This window comes from Microtus ochrogaster, chromosome 7, assembly GCF_000317375.1.
Source record: "Microtus ochrogaster isolate Prairie Vole_2 chromosome 7, MicOch1.0, whole genome shotgun sequence".
Lineage (NCBI taxonomy): Eukaryota > Metazoa > Chordata > Mammalia > Rodentia > Cricetidae > Microtus > Microtus ochrogaster.
The window spans coordinates 53,402,287-53,419,607 of NC_022014.1; the positions used below are offsets into that span (position 1 = coordinate 53,402,287).

At 44.0% G+C, this 17,321-nt stretch overlaps 1 protein-coding gene across 1 annotated transcript in view; it reads left to right on the forward strand.

Annotated features, from left to right (window-relative positions):
- The first annotated feature begins 8,779 nt into the window (after nt 1-8,779).
- Nucleotides 8,780-17,321, forward strand: part of Abcc1 (ATP binding cassette subfamily C member 1) — a 164,143-nt gene continuing 155,601 nt past the window's right edge. The window contains exon 1 of the mRNA XM_013347480.2: nt 8,780-8,883. Coding sequence (XP_013202934.1) covers nt 8,836-8,883 — 48 coding nt within the window. The 5' untranslated portion in view covers nt 8,780-8,835. The remainder of the gene's footprint in view (nt 8,884-17,321) is intronic.

Below are 17,321 nucleotides of genomic sequence, written 5' to 3' on the forward strand. Positions count from 1 at the left end.
AAGCCCAGAGCTTTGTGTGTGCCAGGCAAGCACTCATCCCCAACCCTTCCATCAGGTTGTTTGTTTTTAGTTGCTCTTTGTGGGTATATGAAAGGAACTGTGAATAGTGACTATGGGCATCTTTGGCAGGATAGAAGAGATGGGGCTACTTTGGCAGGAGTCAAAGGTGAGGATGTTGTCTAGGCAGGTGCTGGCTAAGTTTCAAGAAGAAATGTAGGCCCAGCCCTAAATCTGTCAGACACTTTGGCTTCTTTGGATATACTGGCTCAGGAGACCTGAATGTGAGACTCTAGCACATAAAACTTCCAAAAGCAAGACTGTATCTAGAAAGCAAATTAAACCATCAAATAATGGCTCCCTTTCTACCTTCTGGCTTCTGCTTGCTCGGGCTTGATCCCAATTGGACGCACCTAGAGGGGAAGTACAGAATTGAAGAGCAAAGTAGTTAAAAATGCATCAGGCATGATTGAGGCATGTGGTTAGTGGCTGCCATCAACCGTACATACCCAGGAACATGGGGGAACTTGGGATCATGGAGAGTGTATAAGAGGGGTGGTCTTAATTTAGTTCAAATTTGACCCTCACATTCCCCATGTACAGACTCGGCTACTAGCTCCCCTTTTCCTTTTGGTCACCATGTGACTGGAGCTTTGTACCTATGTCTGTGTGTCACATCCCTGCCTTTTCTTCTTTCAGGTGTCCCCTTAACCATGAGGATCTTTTCTACCCCAAGTATGACATGAAGTCACTGGATTCAACACAGGGTGTGCCATTCTTACATTAGTAGGACCCCTCTGGTTGCTGGGAGGGACTCCCATTGCTGTGGGACTCAGATGGGGGAACTGAGGTTTAAGAAAAGATGGGGGCAAGGGATCTAGGTGAGAGATCGCAGCAGCTTAAAACTGGTTTCTACCCTATGTACACACTCTCATGGTGATAAACAGTAATGCAGGAGAGATGTCCAAGGGATTCTATCTTGGGGACCTGAGTTTGGCTCCTAGGACTCATGTCAGGTGTCCTTCTCTTCCCTCCCAGCCCCTCCCCCAACACAAACGAGTGGACTGGAGAGACAGCGAAGAGCTTAAGATCACTTGCTGTTCTTTTTTTTTTTTTTAAAAAAAATATTTATTTATTATGTATACAATATTCTGTCTGTGTGTGTATGCCCTCAGGGCAGAAGAGGGCATCAAAGCTCATTACAGATGGTTGTGAGCCACCATGTGGTTGCTGGGAGTTGAACTCAGAACCTCTGGAAGAGCAGGCAATGCCCTTAACCTCTGAGCCATCTCTCCAGCCCTCACTTGCTGTTCTTACAGAGGATCCAGGTTCAGTTCCTAGCCACCTACATGGCACCTCACAAATATTTGTAACTCCATTCCTGGGGATCTGACTTCTTCTGACCTCTGAAGGTGTTACAAGCATGTGGTGAAAATACATACATTCAGGCAAACATGCACCTGAAATAAAAATAAACGAATGTTTTTTTCAGTTTTCCAAGACAGGGTTTCTCTGTGTAGTTCTGGCTGTCCTAGAATTTTCTCTGTAGACCATATTCTAGGCCTCAATATCCACCTGTTTCTACCTCTCAAGTGCCGGGACTAAAAGGTGTGCACCACCAACACCAAGTACAAATAAATAAATACTAACCAAAGAAAATTGAAGGTTTCTGGGTGGTAGTGGTGATGTCTTTAATCCCAGCACTCAAGAGACAGAGGCAGGAATATCTCTATGAGTTCGAGGCCAGCCTGGTCTACAAAGCAAGTTCCAGGACAGCCAGGGCAGGACTGTTATATAGAGAAACCTTGTCTCAGAAAGCCAAAAAGAAAAAGAAGAAAAAAAAGAAAAACAAAAAGAAAAAAAGTAACCTGAAGGTTGCTGTCTGACTGAAGAAGCCACAGGGTTCCCTTCTTTCCTCCTTGGGACATGGAAACTTTCTCTCTCCCTCCCTCTCCCCTCCCTCTAGAGCTGGGGATGGAATTCAGGGCCTTTTGCATGCTATGTTCTACCACCAAGCTACAGTCCTACCTCCATCCACTTCCCTCATTATAGGGAAAGACTTGTAGTTTGATCACTACCATGCCCCAGAACCCAACACCATCTCTTGGTCCTCAAGAATTATGTTTATCCTACTCCTTTATTTTTATTTAGAAAATAATTTTGAGGGGCTGGGGATGTAGCTCAGCTGGGAGAATGCTTGCCTAGTATGCATGAAGCCCTGAGTTTGAGCTTTTTTTTTTTTTTTTTTTTTTTTTGATTTTCGAGACAGGGTTTCTCTGTCCTGGAACTAGCTCTGTAGACCAGGCTGGTCTTGAACTCACAGAGATCCGTCTGCCTCTGCCTCCCGAGTGCTGGGATTAAAGGCGTGTGCCACCACCGCCTGGCCCCTGAGTTTGATCTTAATCTATAACCAGACATTTCTCTCACGCCTGCCAGTTCCCGAGACATAATATTAATATTAATTACAAATTAATATTAATTCCAAACTGTTTGGTCTATTTGTTAAGGCTTATTATTAACTAGTTTTTACATTTAAATGGGTTAATTTCTATTAGTTTATATTTTACCATGAGGCTCGGGACTTGTGACCTCATATCTTGTTTCCCTGGCCTGGCAGCTGCTGGTGTCTCCCTGACTCTTTCTTTTTTTTCTCTGTATCTCTGTTTGGATTTCCCACCTAGCTATATTCTACCCAACCATAGGCTAAAATAGCTTCTTTATTACCTAATGGTATTAAAACACATTCACAGCATACAGAGGGATATCCTACATCATCTCCCCCATTTCCATCAAATTAAAGGAAGGTTTTAACTTTAACATAGTAAAATTACATATAACCAAATAGTTATCAAGCAAGAATTACAGAAATTAAAGGAACTACTCTATCATCTATCCTATCTTTGTGAGTATAAAATTTCATATCTAATTTATGTTTTATCATAATTAAAGAAATTAGTTTTCAACTCCATCAAAGATGCCAGGAGGATATAATATTACTTAAGTAAACAGGAAGTGCATTGTAAGCAACCTCCAAAACTCTAGAAATGACAGAGACATCTGACTGTCTGGATAGTCACTCAAAGTTCTTCTATAATATTGGGGTATCCGTCTTTAGCCTACAGGCCATAGTATCTGGCAGACTTTTCAATGAAGCAGAAAAATTGAAAGACTGTCCTCTTTAGATTGGCAGCTTGTCTGTCACTTTTCTCTATGTCCTACAGAATGTCTGGCAGTTTCCTCTGTGAAGCAAGAACCCTGAAGGATCATCCTGTCTGGTTTTGAGTAAGTTTATTAGTCATTTTCCTGTGGGTCCTGCATGCCAAGTTTATACAGCATATAGTCAAGCAGTCCAGTTAAGAGCAGCTTCTTGCCCAAATGGTTAGCCTTGCCACATTAAAAGCAAATTCCATAAGGAGCTTCTTTGATGCCCATCATCTTCTTGAATTGGTGTTGCCAGGAGCAGATGTGTTTCAACTGTTGAGAAAAATCCAAGTTCTTAAAACATTTTAAATGCCATATTCTGTAGGTCTTTGAAGTGTTTTAAGATTACCCATTCATCTGAAATATATTTCTGCATATCTAGAAAATCTATGACCATGACTGTAAGTTTGATTATTATAGTTGACTATTAATTTGTATTTTTAACTATACATTACATTTTAAATGATCTGCATAAACATAATACCTTAAAAAGAGTAGAAATATATATATATAGTATAACAAAATTATTCTTAAATTTATATCAATAAACCAAAATCTTTACCAATGTAAAGTATTTTGAGATTAACTGTTGTTTTCTGGATCAAAGTAGATTTAATAATCTACCTTTTTATTATTTCTATATTGTATTCCCCTTCTTTCTTTAGAAAAAGATTGCCTATCACCATTAATCATTTATAACCAACCCCCTTTAAATGAAAACAAACATTAATAAACAATATTTTAGGAATTTGGGCATAGTTTTCTATACTACTTCCTGCTGATTGGGGAGTGTGGTACTCTTAGGAGGAGCCTGAGAAAATTTAGAATTATGGTTCAATCTTGGCTGTAGAAATCTGTGAGGCTGTATCATCTCGGCAAATTGCCTCGAAGCTGTTTTGGATGTTGGATCATCTGGGTCATTGCTCCAATTGGAGACCTCTCGGGGGGGGGGTCTTACTTGATCACACCATACTACCCTCTGTAGTACCCTCACAGCACATCTGAGGCAAGCCTGGGCTATGTGAGAGCTCCTTTCAAAAAACAAAGGACCTGGCAGTATTGTTGCCCAGGCTGACCTTGAGTTTACTGTGTAGGCTGGTCTCAAACTTCTAATCTTCCAGACTGTGCTCTCTGAATGCTGGGTTTACATGTGTGTACCATCATGCTTGACTAATTTTAAAATCCCTAATCATGGTATAAGTTTTATACAGTAAAGTAAGCTCAATGCATTTAAAAACACATAAATGGATGCACACACACACACACACACACACACACACACACACACACACACACACACTGCTATCAACCTTCTCGACCCTACAGCTCATCTCACTTCTGTCCTACTTGATGTAGAATTCACAACATACACCAGCTTGGCCTCAAACTTGCGTTCGTCTTCTTACTTCTGCCTTACTGAGTAGAGGGACTGCACGTGATGTAAAGTTGTATATTAATTGTGCCTCTTTTTAGTTCTCAATACTGAGGGTCAAGCCCAGGGCCTTATGTACAATGGGAGCCAGCTCATACTCCACCACAGAGCTATAATTTTATTCTCTTCTTCTTTTTGAAACAGGGTCCCAGCTTGCTAAATTGCCTAGGCTGACTTTGAATTACCCCAGGTGGGTCTTTATCTTCCTATCTCAGCCTCCTGGGTAATTACACATGTGGCGGTTCACGGGATAATCTCAGGGGTTCTGTTCTTTTCACCTTTCTTTATGTAGTTTCCAGAGATGAAACTCTAGTTTTTAGGCTTGGCAGAAAGTGTTCATACCTGCGGAACCGTATCTTCAGTCCCATTTCTTCCTATTCTCCAACATCAGATAAATAAGACTGAAGAGACATTAGTCTGCTTCTGCCTTCTGATGCTCCTTATCAGGCTTTGGGAGGTCAATCTACACTGTGCTACGCGCATATTGGTAGAAGTTATGGTTGGAATCAGTGTTTCTCTTGTACAGAACTGAGATGCTCAGCTTAGGAGAAACCACTAAACCCTCTTTCCCAGAGCATGCATGCACGTCACCTGTGACTCATTTGTCAGCACCCTTTCACAGACTTGCCTAGTGAAAAGGATTAGAGATTTGTTGAAAGAAAAAGTGAGTAAAGTGGCTAAGAATGAGAAGAAATCATGCTTAACCTTGTGCCCTACCTAAATTCCATCAGTGCTTCTTCACAGTCTCTCCCTTGACCAGCATAATCCTACATTCTCGGGTACTGGTGACTTTATCCTAGAACATACAGGTCCCTCTTGCTTCCCTGTCTCCATTCTATTCCCAAGCTGGGTCCTCTAAGGTTTTTCTCTCTTTCATGGTTGTTCATTTTCTTGTGTCTGTTGGGGGAGGTACATGTGTACAATGCATACATTGTATCATTGGATGTCTTCAAGATTCAGTTGCTGTACACCGTATGTATGTATGTATATATGTATGTATGTATGTATTTAGAGACTGTCTTACTATGTAAACCTAGTTGACCCAGAACTTACAGAGATCTGCCCGCCTTTGCGTTCTGAGTATTGGAGTTAAAGGTGAGTGCCACCCTGCCCAAAGTACCACCTTATTTTTCTTTCTCTCTTTTTTTGTTTGTTTTTTGAGGCAGGGTTTCTCTGTGTAGCTTTGGAGTCTGTCCTGGAACTTGTTCTGTAGACCAGGCTGTTCTCAAACTCACCTGGCCTGTCTTTGCCTCCTGTGTGCTGGAACTAAAGGTGTACACCACCACAGCCCTTATTTTTCAAATTAAGTTAAATTTATTTTGTGAGCCAGGTGGTGGTTGCACACAGCTTTAATCCCAGCACCCAGGAGGCAGAGGCAGGCTGATGTCTGTGAGTTTGAGGCCAGCCTGGTCTACAGAGAGAGTTCCAGGACAGGCTCTAAAACTACACAAAGAAACCCTGTCTCAAAAAACCAAATATATATATTTGTGTGTGTGTGTGTGTGTGTGTGTGTGTGAGAGAGAGAGAGAGAGAGAGAGAGAGAGAGAGAGAGAGAGAGACAGAGACAGAGAGACAGAGGGGGGTGGTGGTGCTGATGTGCCCTGGAGCATTTGTGGTAGTCAGAGAAGAACTATAGGAGTCAATTCTTTCCTGCTACCTTGTGGGACTGGGGTATGGAACTCAGGTTGTTACGTCTGCATGCAAGTGCCTTTGCTGAATGAGCTCTCTTACTGGCCTTCTCCAGTTTGTTTTTGAGATGGCATCTCTCACTGGATTTCATAACTAGGCTGGCTGTCTTGTGAGCTCTAGGGATCTACCTGTCTCCATCGTCACAGGACTAGGGTTACAGATGTGTGCTGACACATGGGTGCTTTTTGACATGGATGTTGGAGATCAGAATCCAGGTTTTCATGCTTGTGTAGCACCTATGAGTTAAAACTCAAGCTCTTCCCTCCTCAGTCTCCCAAGCACTGAGATCATGGGCACCCGCCACCAGTCTTGGCTGCTTCATGGTTTTCTTATAGACTTTCTTCAGCTCAGGACACAGTTCCTATTGGAATCCCAACTCTGCTTATGTTTAGCTCAAAAGCTGTCTTCCAGCAAGTCTTATTGACTTTTACCTGAGCAAGCCTGGCCCCCTTTAGACTCTCTTTATCCCCTTTTGTTTCTGAATTTTGCAACAGTTGTAAACACACTTTCTGTTATGAAATTATGTGATTAATATCTGCTGCCTTATCATTAAAACACTTGAAAATACAGCTCCACTCTAAGGTCTATCAGATTTGAACATGTCTAGCTGCTAGCTTGCTAGGGCATGACCCCTGGTACACAGCAGATGGGTAACAGTGCATTGAGAATTGCCAACTGACGGTAATTATCCTTTAAAAGCTCACTCATAGAGATGGCTCTACAGGTAAAGACACTTACTGCCAAACATGATGCCTTGAGTTAGAGCCCTAGGACCCTGCTTCCAAGAGAAACAACTCTCTCAGACTGTTCTCTGACCTCCACAAGTAGACATTTACAAGTATACCCCGGCACAGACACACAAGGAGATAAAAAGTAATGTTACTATAATAACAACAAACAAACCCTCACTTATATTGTGGGGGACCTGGGCCAGGCAAAGAATCACAAAAAAATACTGTGTCCTTCCTTCTTCTCTCACCAAGAACCTTGCGTCTATGGGGTCTCATGTTTATACTCAGCTCATTTTTAAATTTGCTCTAGCTGTTTGTGTGCATGCTATTGGGAATCAGGCAGACACCTAAGAAGAGGAGGAGAGAGGCTAGGCATTGCTGGAGTCCTTGGAAAGCTTAGACTCCAGCTCTTCAGTCTCTGTATCTTAAGTAGTACTGAGGCAACATCACACAGAGGTGACCCCCAGCAGGACTGCCTTATTGCAAAGCTGGGCTCTGTTAGTCACGGCAAATGATCTTTGACAAGTTGCTTTTGCTTTTGGTTTTGGTCTCTCACCTGAAAAATAGGAAGAATATTATGTACTTCATGAGTTAATGCTTGATTTTTAGTTTAATGTGTGTATACTGTTAAATATCGAACCTTGAGTAACTCTCTAATCATGAATGTGAAGTAGTCTTAAGTGTCCTTGCCTCTGAGATGCTGGGTTGTTGCCAGCCCTACTTCATGGGGTGGGAGTAGGAGCCTGTTTTGTTCATGGCTCTGTTTCCAGTACCTAACACATTCTCTGGTTTGTGGTTGATCCTCATAAATCATGTCCATCTTACTCCTTTACCTTTATTATTGGTTTTTTAAATTAAAATATTTTCAAGGGGCTGGAGTGGTATAGCTTAGTTGGTAGAATGCTTGCTTTGCTGGCATGGAAGAAGCCCGGGGCCCTATTTTCAGCATCACATTAACTCAGTAGGCTAGGTTATCTCGAAGCAGAGGCATGGCCGGGCCTGTGGAGCATGCCTTTAAACACAGCACTTGGGAGGCAAATGGATCTAAAATAGAGTTCCAGGACAGCCAGGGACTACACAGAGAAACAAATAAAAACCAAAGTGGAGGCAGGAGGATTACAAGTTCAAGGCCATCTTCTACTAAGTAGCGAGTTAGAGACCAGACTTAATTATACGAGACCCTGTCTCCAAATCCCCCAAATCCCTACCAAAAACAACGTGAAAGGACTTATTTCCTGGCTGCACTCAGAGTGGGAGAATTCCCAGGGTGCTTTGCAGACTATGGGAGGAAGGGTGGCAAACAAGGGTTTAGGATGGTGAGCTCAGTGTTTAGGATGCAATCAATCATAGGCTCCGGATTCGAACGACCTCCACTTCTACTCGTTCAGAGGCCCTGAACAAGTTTCCTCACCTCTGTGAGCCCCAGTTTCCCCATCTGTTCCCTTTCCTTTCTTGTGAGTTCACATCCCTACCCCGCCGGTTGACCTGAAGGAACAAGCCCCAAATGCCGCAGCAGGGGAAAGGCTGTACAGTTAGGATCGCCTGGCACGAAGCCAGGGTGTGGAGGACCCAGCGCGGGGTTCCACGCGGCCGAGCAGGTGTTCGGAACCGGCAGGGGGTGGGAGCTGCAGACAAGGCCTGCAGGCCCAGTCCGGGGAACCGAGTGCCCTTACTTGCTCCCACGCGCGGGGCGGGGCGGGGCGGGGCGGGGCGGGGCGGGGCTGCATCCCGGTGACGCGAGCCAACCGCGCGGCGCTGCGGCTCCTCGCTCTGCCGGCCGCCCGCATGGCGCTGCGCAGCTTCTGCAGCGCTGATGGCTCCGACCCGCTTTGGGTAGGTGGTGGGCCGCGGGGGTGGGGGGCAAGGGGTGGCCGGAAAGGTCCCGGGGACGCGGGGGACGCAGGGACGCGCGGGCCCAGCCGCTCCCCAGTCCGAGCCCCGCTCTACAGACGCGGGAACCCGCCACTCGGGCCCGAGCGCAGTCGCCGCCGTCAGACTCTGGGGACCCGGTTCCGGGAGAGCTGGGCTTGGGCGGGGAGGGGCTTCGCTGCTTTTGGGGTTCGGCCCTCCGGTGGGGACGCCTGGTCTGGAGGCAGCAAAGCGGGAGATTTGCCGTCCTTTGTGGGGGTAGGATCCCCATTCACAGCACATGCCCCATCTCTGAACACCGGGCAGAAGCTCTAAAAAGGGACTTCCTACCTCTTGTGTTGGGGATCCCCCCACCGTTTGTATTACCTCCCTGTTACTCTGGTATCATGTTTTTCTCATGGTTTCCTTCCTTTCTGCCTAAATGATACCGGAAAGGTTTAAGGAAACAGAGAGAAGGATAGGAGTTCCCTTCTGCCCCTCTTTGCGGGTTTGTGGTGCAGTGGAAGATGCCCGGGACCCTGGTACCCAGGGGAGTCCCTTCCACCCTGTGAGGCGCTGAGGCTGGACCTTGGGTATGTTCTGGGACTTCAGGCCCTTTCCAGATAGCTTTCTTTTGAAGTGATCCTAGGCTGGGTTCCCTGACTGATTGCTGTAATCCCCGGTGTTTGTGGATTTCGTGTCCCTCCCTGTAATGCGATTTGCCCATTGTTCCAGAACAATCGTGAATTGTGCTATTCTGATTATCTAGTAAATACAATAGGAGAGCCTGGCCACAATGATTTTCTTTTTTCTGTTTGACAAACAGGAAAAACACCCGTTTCTTAGTCTCTGATTAGTGCCCACAAGTACTTTCTTGTACTGTTTTGAGTTACCTCCCTGATAGGAGTGAAGGCCTATGAAGGCCCACTGGCAGACTTTAGTCTTTTGGGTGAGGAAGGGTGCTATTTTTGGTTGAGAAACTTACCGCGCTTGAATGTGACTCCCATTTTAAAGCCACGAGACTGGAGGTTTCCCTAGGGCTGAAAACAGTGCTAGTGATTAACATTCAGGAGTCTGCAAGAGATCGCTGCCTGTTTGCCACAGAGAAATACCTGTATGTGCTTTATTTACCCTTGTGCCATGTGTGGAGATAAAAGAATTACTCTGCAAGGACCCGGTGGCATCTGGTTCAGTGGCACATGAATTCTGGTATATTTCCTGGTTTATTTTCTTCTGTTGTAGTGACTGAAAGTAGGTTGACTAGTCATTAGATTCTCTACCAGTTTGTGTATTTTTGTATATACACACACACACACACACACACACACACACACACACACACATATATATACATACACATAATATATAAATACATATTGTATGTATATGTATGAGGGTATGCATACAATGGTTCTCTTCATCATGTAGGGTCTTGAGGATTGAACTCAGGTCATACATAGCAAGCATCTTGCCAGCTCATACTAGGATGTATTTTATTGCTGGGCAGTGATGATTAAAATGTGTTTGGGGTGTTCTCTGTCTTCTAATCAGCTAAGAAGCCTACTCAAGAAACCCAGTTTTGTGTTCTTTCTTTTTAGGGACTTTTTACCACAGAAAATTAAGATAAATGAACTGTGCTTGGCAGTAATGGTGACTGGTTTTCACCTTAGGCAGATTCCCATCCTCCCTCTGAGAGTAAAACAGGCACACTAATCAGCCTTACAGACCAGGCACTGGTGCCATACACCTTTAATCCCAGTAGTTAGAATAGTTTGCCATAGAAACCAGGTGGTAGTGGTGCACACCTAGAGAGGAATATAAAACGGGAGGAGACAGTTCTCAGTCAGTCTCATTCTGAGGATTCCTGGAGGCAGAATTGCCATTTTGGACTGAGGTAGAGGTAAGAATCAGTGGCTGGCTGTTTTGCTTTTCTGACCTTCTGGTTGAACCCCAGTTGCTCTCTCTGAGTCATTTTTAGATGTGCTACATTAGTTACTGAAGAAGCTGAGGCAGGAGAACCACAAGTTCAAGACCAACCTGGACAATTAAGCAAGATCTTGTTTCAAAATTAAATGTAAAAGAAGAACTAGAGATTTAGCTCTGTGGGTGAACACTTGCCTAGCATGTGTGAAACCCCATGCTCAATTCCCAGTACCTCCAAAACCAAACAGATAAACAAAAAAGTAAAGAAAATGAAAAGTACTAATTTCATGCTTAATTATAGAAGTATTGGAAATATTAGAAGCTGAGCACAGGACTCAGGCAGTTGTGTACGCGATGGCTCAGAACAAGTGCCTGTGTGCCCTGCTTTCAAACCCTGGTTCTGCATCTACTCCGTACCTCAGTTTCCCCACACGTAATAATGATGTACATAGCAAATGTCGGTAATTTGAACGCTGAATAATGAATTCTTGAAAGTGCTGGGAACAGTGCTGCTCAGTACCTGGCTAGCACTCAGTAGATGGAAGTGGAACTCCTCCATACTTGATTTTTGCTGAGAACATCTGGACACAGAATTTTGCAGCAGGTCCGCAGTGCATGCTCTGGACTGAGTGGTTGTGGGGGCTGATTCAACCCCCTGAACACTGTACCTGACCAGTGCAGCAAATGGATCTTGGTGACTAACTGGTGGAATGCTCCTGGGGTAGCAAGTGATTGGAAAGCCTTTTTTACCCCCTTTCCTCCTGCACCTGTGTTCCTCTGCTCTCCTAAGCCCTTGATTGCCATAGTCAGGCCCCTTCCCTTCCCTTACCAGATGGATGTAGCTTGTGAGCACAGCCCAGAATGATGGGGTAAGGGTGCCCAGATAACTAGGTAAATGGCTTGGGGACCTGTGGGAGTGGCCTGAGAGGCTCTGGTTCAAGATCCATGACCTTGTCCCTTGTCCTTGCAAGAGGAAGCTGCAGCTGTCTCTGATTGAGACCAGGTCTGGGGAGTGTGTGTATGTGTGTGTGTGTGTGTGTGTTCAGTGCAGCTGCCACTGGCTGAGACCAGGGTCTGGTGTGTGTGTGTGTGTGTGTGTGTGTGTGTGTGTTCAGTGCAGCTGCCTCTGGTTGAACCAGGGTCTGGGGAGTGTGTGCGTTTCAGTGTGTGTGTGTTGGAGGTGCTTCACCTTGAGAACATGGTGGTGGGTGACAGCCTCTTCTGTTTGGAGGGTGTCCACAGAAACCTCTGGCGGGGGAGGGGGAGCGACACTCAAGAACATCTCTATATGGCTGTATCCTGGGAGGAGCTGGGGTACCTTTGGTGCCCTGTCTTCGGAACTTTCTCTTGGGGGCCAAAACCTGTGGTGTCCTTGGTTCTTGTTCCCTCCTACTGTGTATCTGTCTGCTCTTGCAGAATGTATCCAAACTAGTCAGGGGTGTCTTCTGGGGCCTGAGGTGCCATCTACTGAGCTGACATTGTTTGTTTTTTTTGGTTTTTCGAGACAGAGTTTTTCTGTTAACAGTCTTGGTTGTTCTGGAACTTGCTTTGTAGACCAGGCTGGCCTGGAACTCACAGAGATCCACCTCTGCCCCCCAAGTGCTAGGATTAAAGGTGTGTACCGCCACTGCCAGGCTTTGTTATTGCTTTTGAACACTATTTGTTTATGTAGGGCTGGGGTCTGAGCTACTGGCACCCTCAGCCCTGTTTTTACTTTCTATTTTGAGACAAGAATCTCACTAAGTTACCCAGGCTGTCCTTCAACTCTGTAGCCCACGTGGGCCCTGAACTTGGGATCTTCCTGCCTCAGCTTCCCCAGTAACTGGAATAACAGTCCTGTACTACACACCCAATTTCCTGTCACTCTTCTCTCTCTGTTCTTCCTTGATCTGATCCCTGCGTTCTAGTATCAGCCCAGCAACCAGAGAATGTATTTTTTTTTTTCGAGACAGGGTTTCTCCGTAGCTTTTGGTTCCTGTCCTAGAACTAGCTCTTGTAGACCAGGCTGGCCTTGAACTCACAGAGATCCACCCGCCTCTGCCTCCCGAGTGCTGGGATTAAAGGCGTGCGCCACCACTGCCCGGCCAGAGAATGTATTTTTGATTTTTATTCTTTTGTAATTCTGGGATTAGAATCCAGGGCCTGACAGCTGTTAGGCAAGCTTTTCCTCACAGAACTCCAATTCCAGCCCAGAGAAATCCTATTAAGAGACACCAGACCCAGTACTTGGAAGGCAGAGGCAGGCAGAACTTTATTGAGTTTGAGGCCAGCCTGGTCTACAAAGCGAGCTCCAGGACAGCCAGGATGTTACACAGAAAAACCCTGTCTTGGGAAAAAAAAAGAGGGAATATAGAGATAGAGAACAGACCCTGCCTTTCCTCTGCTCCCCAGTAGAGAGAGAGACTGACCGAGACACCAAGACCAGACCCTTTTGCTTAGCACCCTTCAGTGACTCCCCAGTCATCCTGTTTAAGCAACTGTGGAGCATCTAGCCCTGTTCTCTCGCTGCCCTCTCTTCTCTCCAGTCACAGGGACTCCTCAGGCATCTTTGCCCTGACCCCTGTACTTCTTGTACCCAATTTCTGCTCCCACCTCACAGCGCTTAACTTTTCTCATACGTACATGAAAGAGTTTACTTCTTTGTTGCGTGTGTGACTCTAATCTTAGTATCTGAGACTGTCTGGTGCACAGTAATTACTTGTTGCATGAGCAGATGACCTAAAACCCTAGAATAGCTTTCAGACTTCTTCGAAGCTTCTCTCTGAGACATTCAGGATAAAATGCTATTCTGTGCTTTGTATATTTGGTTTTGCAATAGTCCAGTGAGATCATGTTCATCTGTTTCCCCCTAGGCCTGGGGCCTCACATCCAGTAGGCTCAATCAACATTTGAACAAATAAATAAAACTAAGTAAAATGTATTCATTTATTTACAGACAAGGTCTTCTGTATAATGATGGTCTGGAACTTGATGTGTAGATCAGGTTGGTCTCTACCTTCTAATTGTTGGGATTGAAGGTGTATGCCACCATGCCTGGCTTTTTGTGGTTTTGTTTTGAGACAGAATTTTGCTTTGTATCTCAGGCTAGCCTGGAATTTACTGTCTTCTTGCCTTAGCTTCTTGAGTACTGGGATTATAGGCTAGTGCCAGTAGGTCTGGTTTCAGTGTTTTAGTGTGTATGTCTGAGAGATGTGTTCTGAATTGGGTTTTAGATCTAGTCTACCTCTAGGCTAGCTTGGCTTTATTTATTTCCTTAGTCTTTAATATTTTATTTTTTTATTGTACTTTTATAGCCCAGGCTGGCCTCAAACTTGCTATGTAGCGGAGGATGACCCTGGACTCCTGATTCTCTTGCTTTGGCCTCCCAAGTGCTGGGATTACAGGCGTGTACCATTCACCAGTTGTGGTTTTTGGCTTTAATTATGTGAACTGCCGCCATCTCTGGTATGAGGATTTTACTGGAGGATCTTACACAAACACCTGGATTTCTAGCTTCTCTTAAATGATATTGGACAGCACTGGGCCTCACTGTAGTGGAAAATAGACCTGTAGAACCCATTCCTCCTTACTGCTGCTCTCTTGGAAGGCCAAGTGTCCATTGTCTTTGCTTGTTCTTTCTCATACCTGGTTGATGTTCTTCCTGGATGGAGTCCATGTGGCATCTGTCTGTTAGTATTTGAATTGGGATCTATTGCTTCATAGCCCAATCTTAAGGTGGCTGAACTGGGACTTACCCCACTCAGTAGGTTATTTTGTTTTGTTTATTTGAGACAAGATCTGGCTGGGACAGTTTGACTTGGATTTTACTGTATAGTATAGACTTGCTTTGTCCTCTTGCTTCAGCCTCCCAAGTGCTACGATTAGAAGATGTGTGCCTGGTCTTTAGATTTTTAAAAAGATTCATCATCATCATCAACATGAGTAACAACATCACCATCAAAAGACGGCCTTATTACCTAATTCTGACTGACCTGGAACTCACTCTGTAGACTACAAGGAGAGTCATGGAAAATCCAAAATGTGTTGCCAAGACTGACATGGATGTTTGGGATGGGAGTGGGTTAGACTATTGAGACGTGTCTAAACAGACACAAAAATAGCCAGGACAAGATGGTATTGCCTTTGTCACTTTGTTCATCCATTTCTTTTAGTGACTTTCAAACCCTTGGTTTTGGCTAAAGGATAAATTTTTGGGTCCTGAGGATAAGTAACTTAATCAAGTCAGTCTTTGCCTTACAATTTTTAAGAAGCAGTTTATTATACTGGGCCCCACAGCAAGTCCTGTAAAAGGAAGAGTACAGGGCTAGCGAGAGCAGTGAGGAGGGTTGTGAGCTACGGGTTCCAATCAATCTGATGTACCAGGAGGTATTTGACTCATGCGCCTGTTATCTTCTGTCTTGGTCCTGATTTGTTAGCATGGGAGCAACAACCCTCACACAGAATCTCACCCCATCCCCCACCTCCCCACGTGAAGACCAAGTCTAAGCCTTCCTAGTTTGGGTTTTGTTGTTGTTGTTGTTTCTTTTCCTTGTAAGCCTTTTTTAAAAATTATTTTTATTGAACTATATATATTTCTCCACTCTCCTCCCTTCCTCTTTCTCTCCCATGACTCCATGCTCCCAGTTTACTCAGGAGATCTTGTCTTTTTCTACTTCCCATGTGTATTAGATCCATTTATGTCTCTTAGGTTTTTCTTTGTTGTCTAGGTTCTCAGGGGTTGTAAATTATAGGCAGGTTTTTCTTTGTTTTATGTTTGAAAGCCACCTATGAGTGAGTACATTTTTTATTTGTCTTTCTGGGTCTGGGTTACCTCACTCAATATGATGTTTTCTAGTTCCATCCATTTGCCTGCAAATTTCAAGATGTCACTATTTTTTTCCACAGTGTAGTACTCCATTGTGTAAATGTACCACATTTTCCTTATCCATTCTTCAGTTGAGAGGCATCTAGATTGTTTCCAGGTTCTGGTTATGACAAACAAAGCTGCTATGAACATAGTTGAGCTCATGTCCTTGTGGTACTATTGAGGAGCCTTTGGGTAAATACCCAAAAGTGGTATTGCTGGGTCTTGAGGTAAATTGTTTCCTAAGTTTCTTAGAAACCATCATACTGATATCAAAGCAGCTGTATCAGTTTACACTCCCACCAGCAATACAGGAGTGTTCCCTTTTCCCCACATCCTCTCCAGCATAAGTTGTCATCAGTGTTTTTGATCTTGGCCATTCTGACAGGTGTAAAATGGAATCCCAGAGTTGTTTTGATTTGCATTTCTCTGATGACTAAGGATGTTGAACATTTCCTTAAATGTCTTTCAGCCATTTTAGATTCCTCTGTTGAGAGTTCTCTGTTTAGGTCTGTACCCCATTTTTTAAAAAATTGAATTATTTGTTCTTTTGATGACCAATTTCTTAAGTCTTTGTATATTTTGGATATCTGACCTCTGTCTGATGTGGGGTTGGTGAAGAATGTTTCCTATTCTGTAGGCTTTCGTGCTTTACAGAAGTGTCTCAGTTTCAGGAAGTTCCATTTAATTGTTTTTCTCAGCGTCTGTGCTACTGGGGTTCTATTTAGGAAGTGGTCTCCAGTGTCAGTGCGTTCAAGTGTACTTCCCACTTTCTCTTCTGTGAGGTTCAGTTTAGTTGGTTTTATGTTGAGGTCTTTGATGCATGGTGATAGATATGGATCTATTTTTGTTCTTTGACTTCCATTATTCCAGCACCGTTTGTTGAAGGTGCTTTCATTTTTCTATATTCTATTTTTAGGTTCTTTGAAAAAAATCAGGTGTTCATAGGTATATGGATTAATACCCGGACCTTTGATTTGGTTCCATTGGTCCTCCTGTCTGTTTATGCCAATACCAGGCTGTTTCCAATACTTAGCTCTGTAGTAGAGTTTGAAGTCAGGGATTGTGGTGCCTCCAGAAATTTCTTTATTGTACAGGATTGTTTTTGGCTATCCTGGGTTTTTTGCTTTTCCATGTGAAGTTGAGTATTGTTCTTTTGAGGTCTGTAAAGAATTTTGCTGGGATTTTGATGGGCACTGCATTGAATCTGTAGATGCTTTCGGTAGGATTTCTATTTTTACTATGTTAATTCTGCCTACCCAAGAGCATGGGGGATCTTTCCATTTTCTGGTGTCTTCTTCAATTTCTTCAAAGATTTAAAGTTTTTGTCATACAGGTCTTCCACTTGTTTGGTTAGAGTTACTCCGAGATATTTTCTGCTATTTGTGGCTGTTGTGAAGGGTGATGTTTCTCTGATTTCTTTCTCAGCCCATTTATTATCTGTGTAAAGGAGGGCTACTGGTTTTTTGAGTTAATCTTGTATCCTGTTATATTACTAAAGGTGTTTATGAATTTTAGGAGTTCCTTGGTAGAAGTTTTGGGGTTGCTTATGTAAAGTCATATCATCAGCAAATAGTGAGAGTTTGACTTCTTCTTTTCTGATTTGTTTCCTGTTGATCTCCTTTTGGTGTCTTTTTTTTTTTTTTTTTTTTTTTTT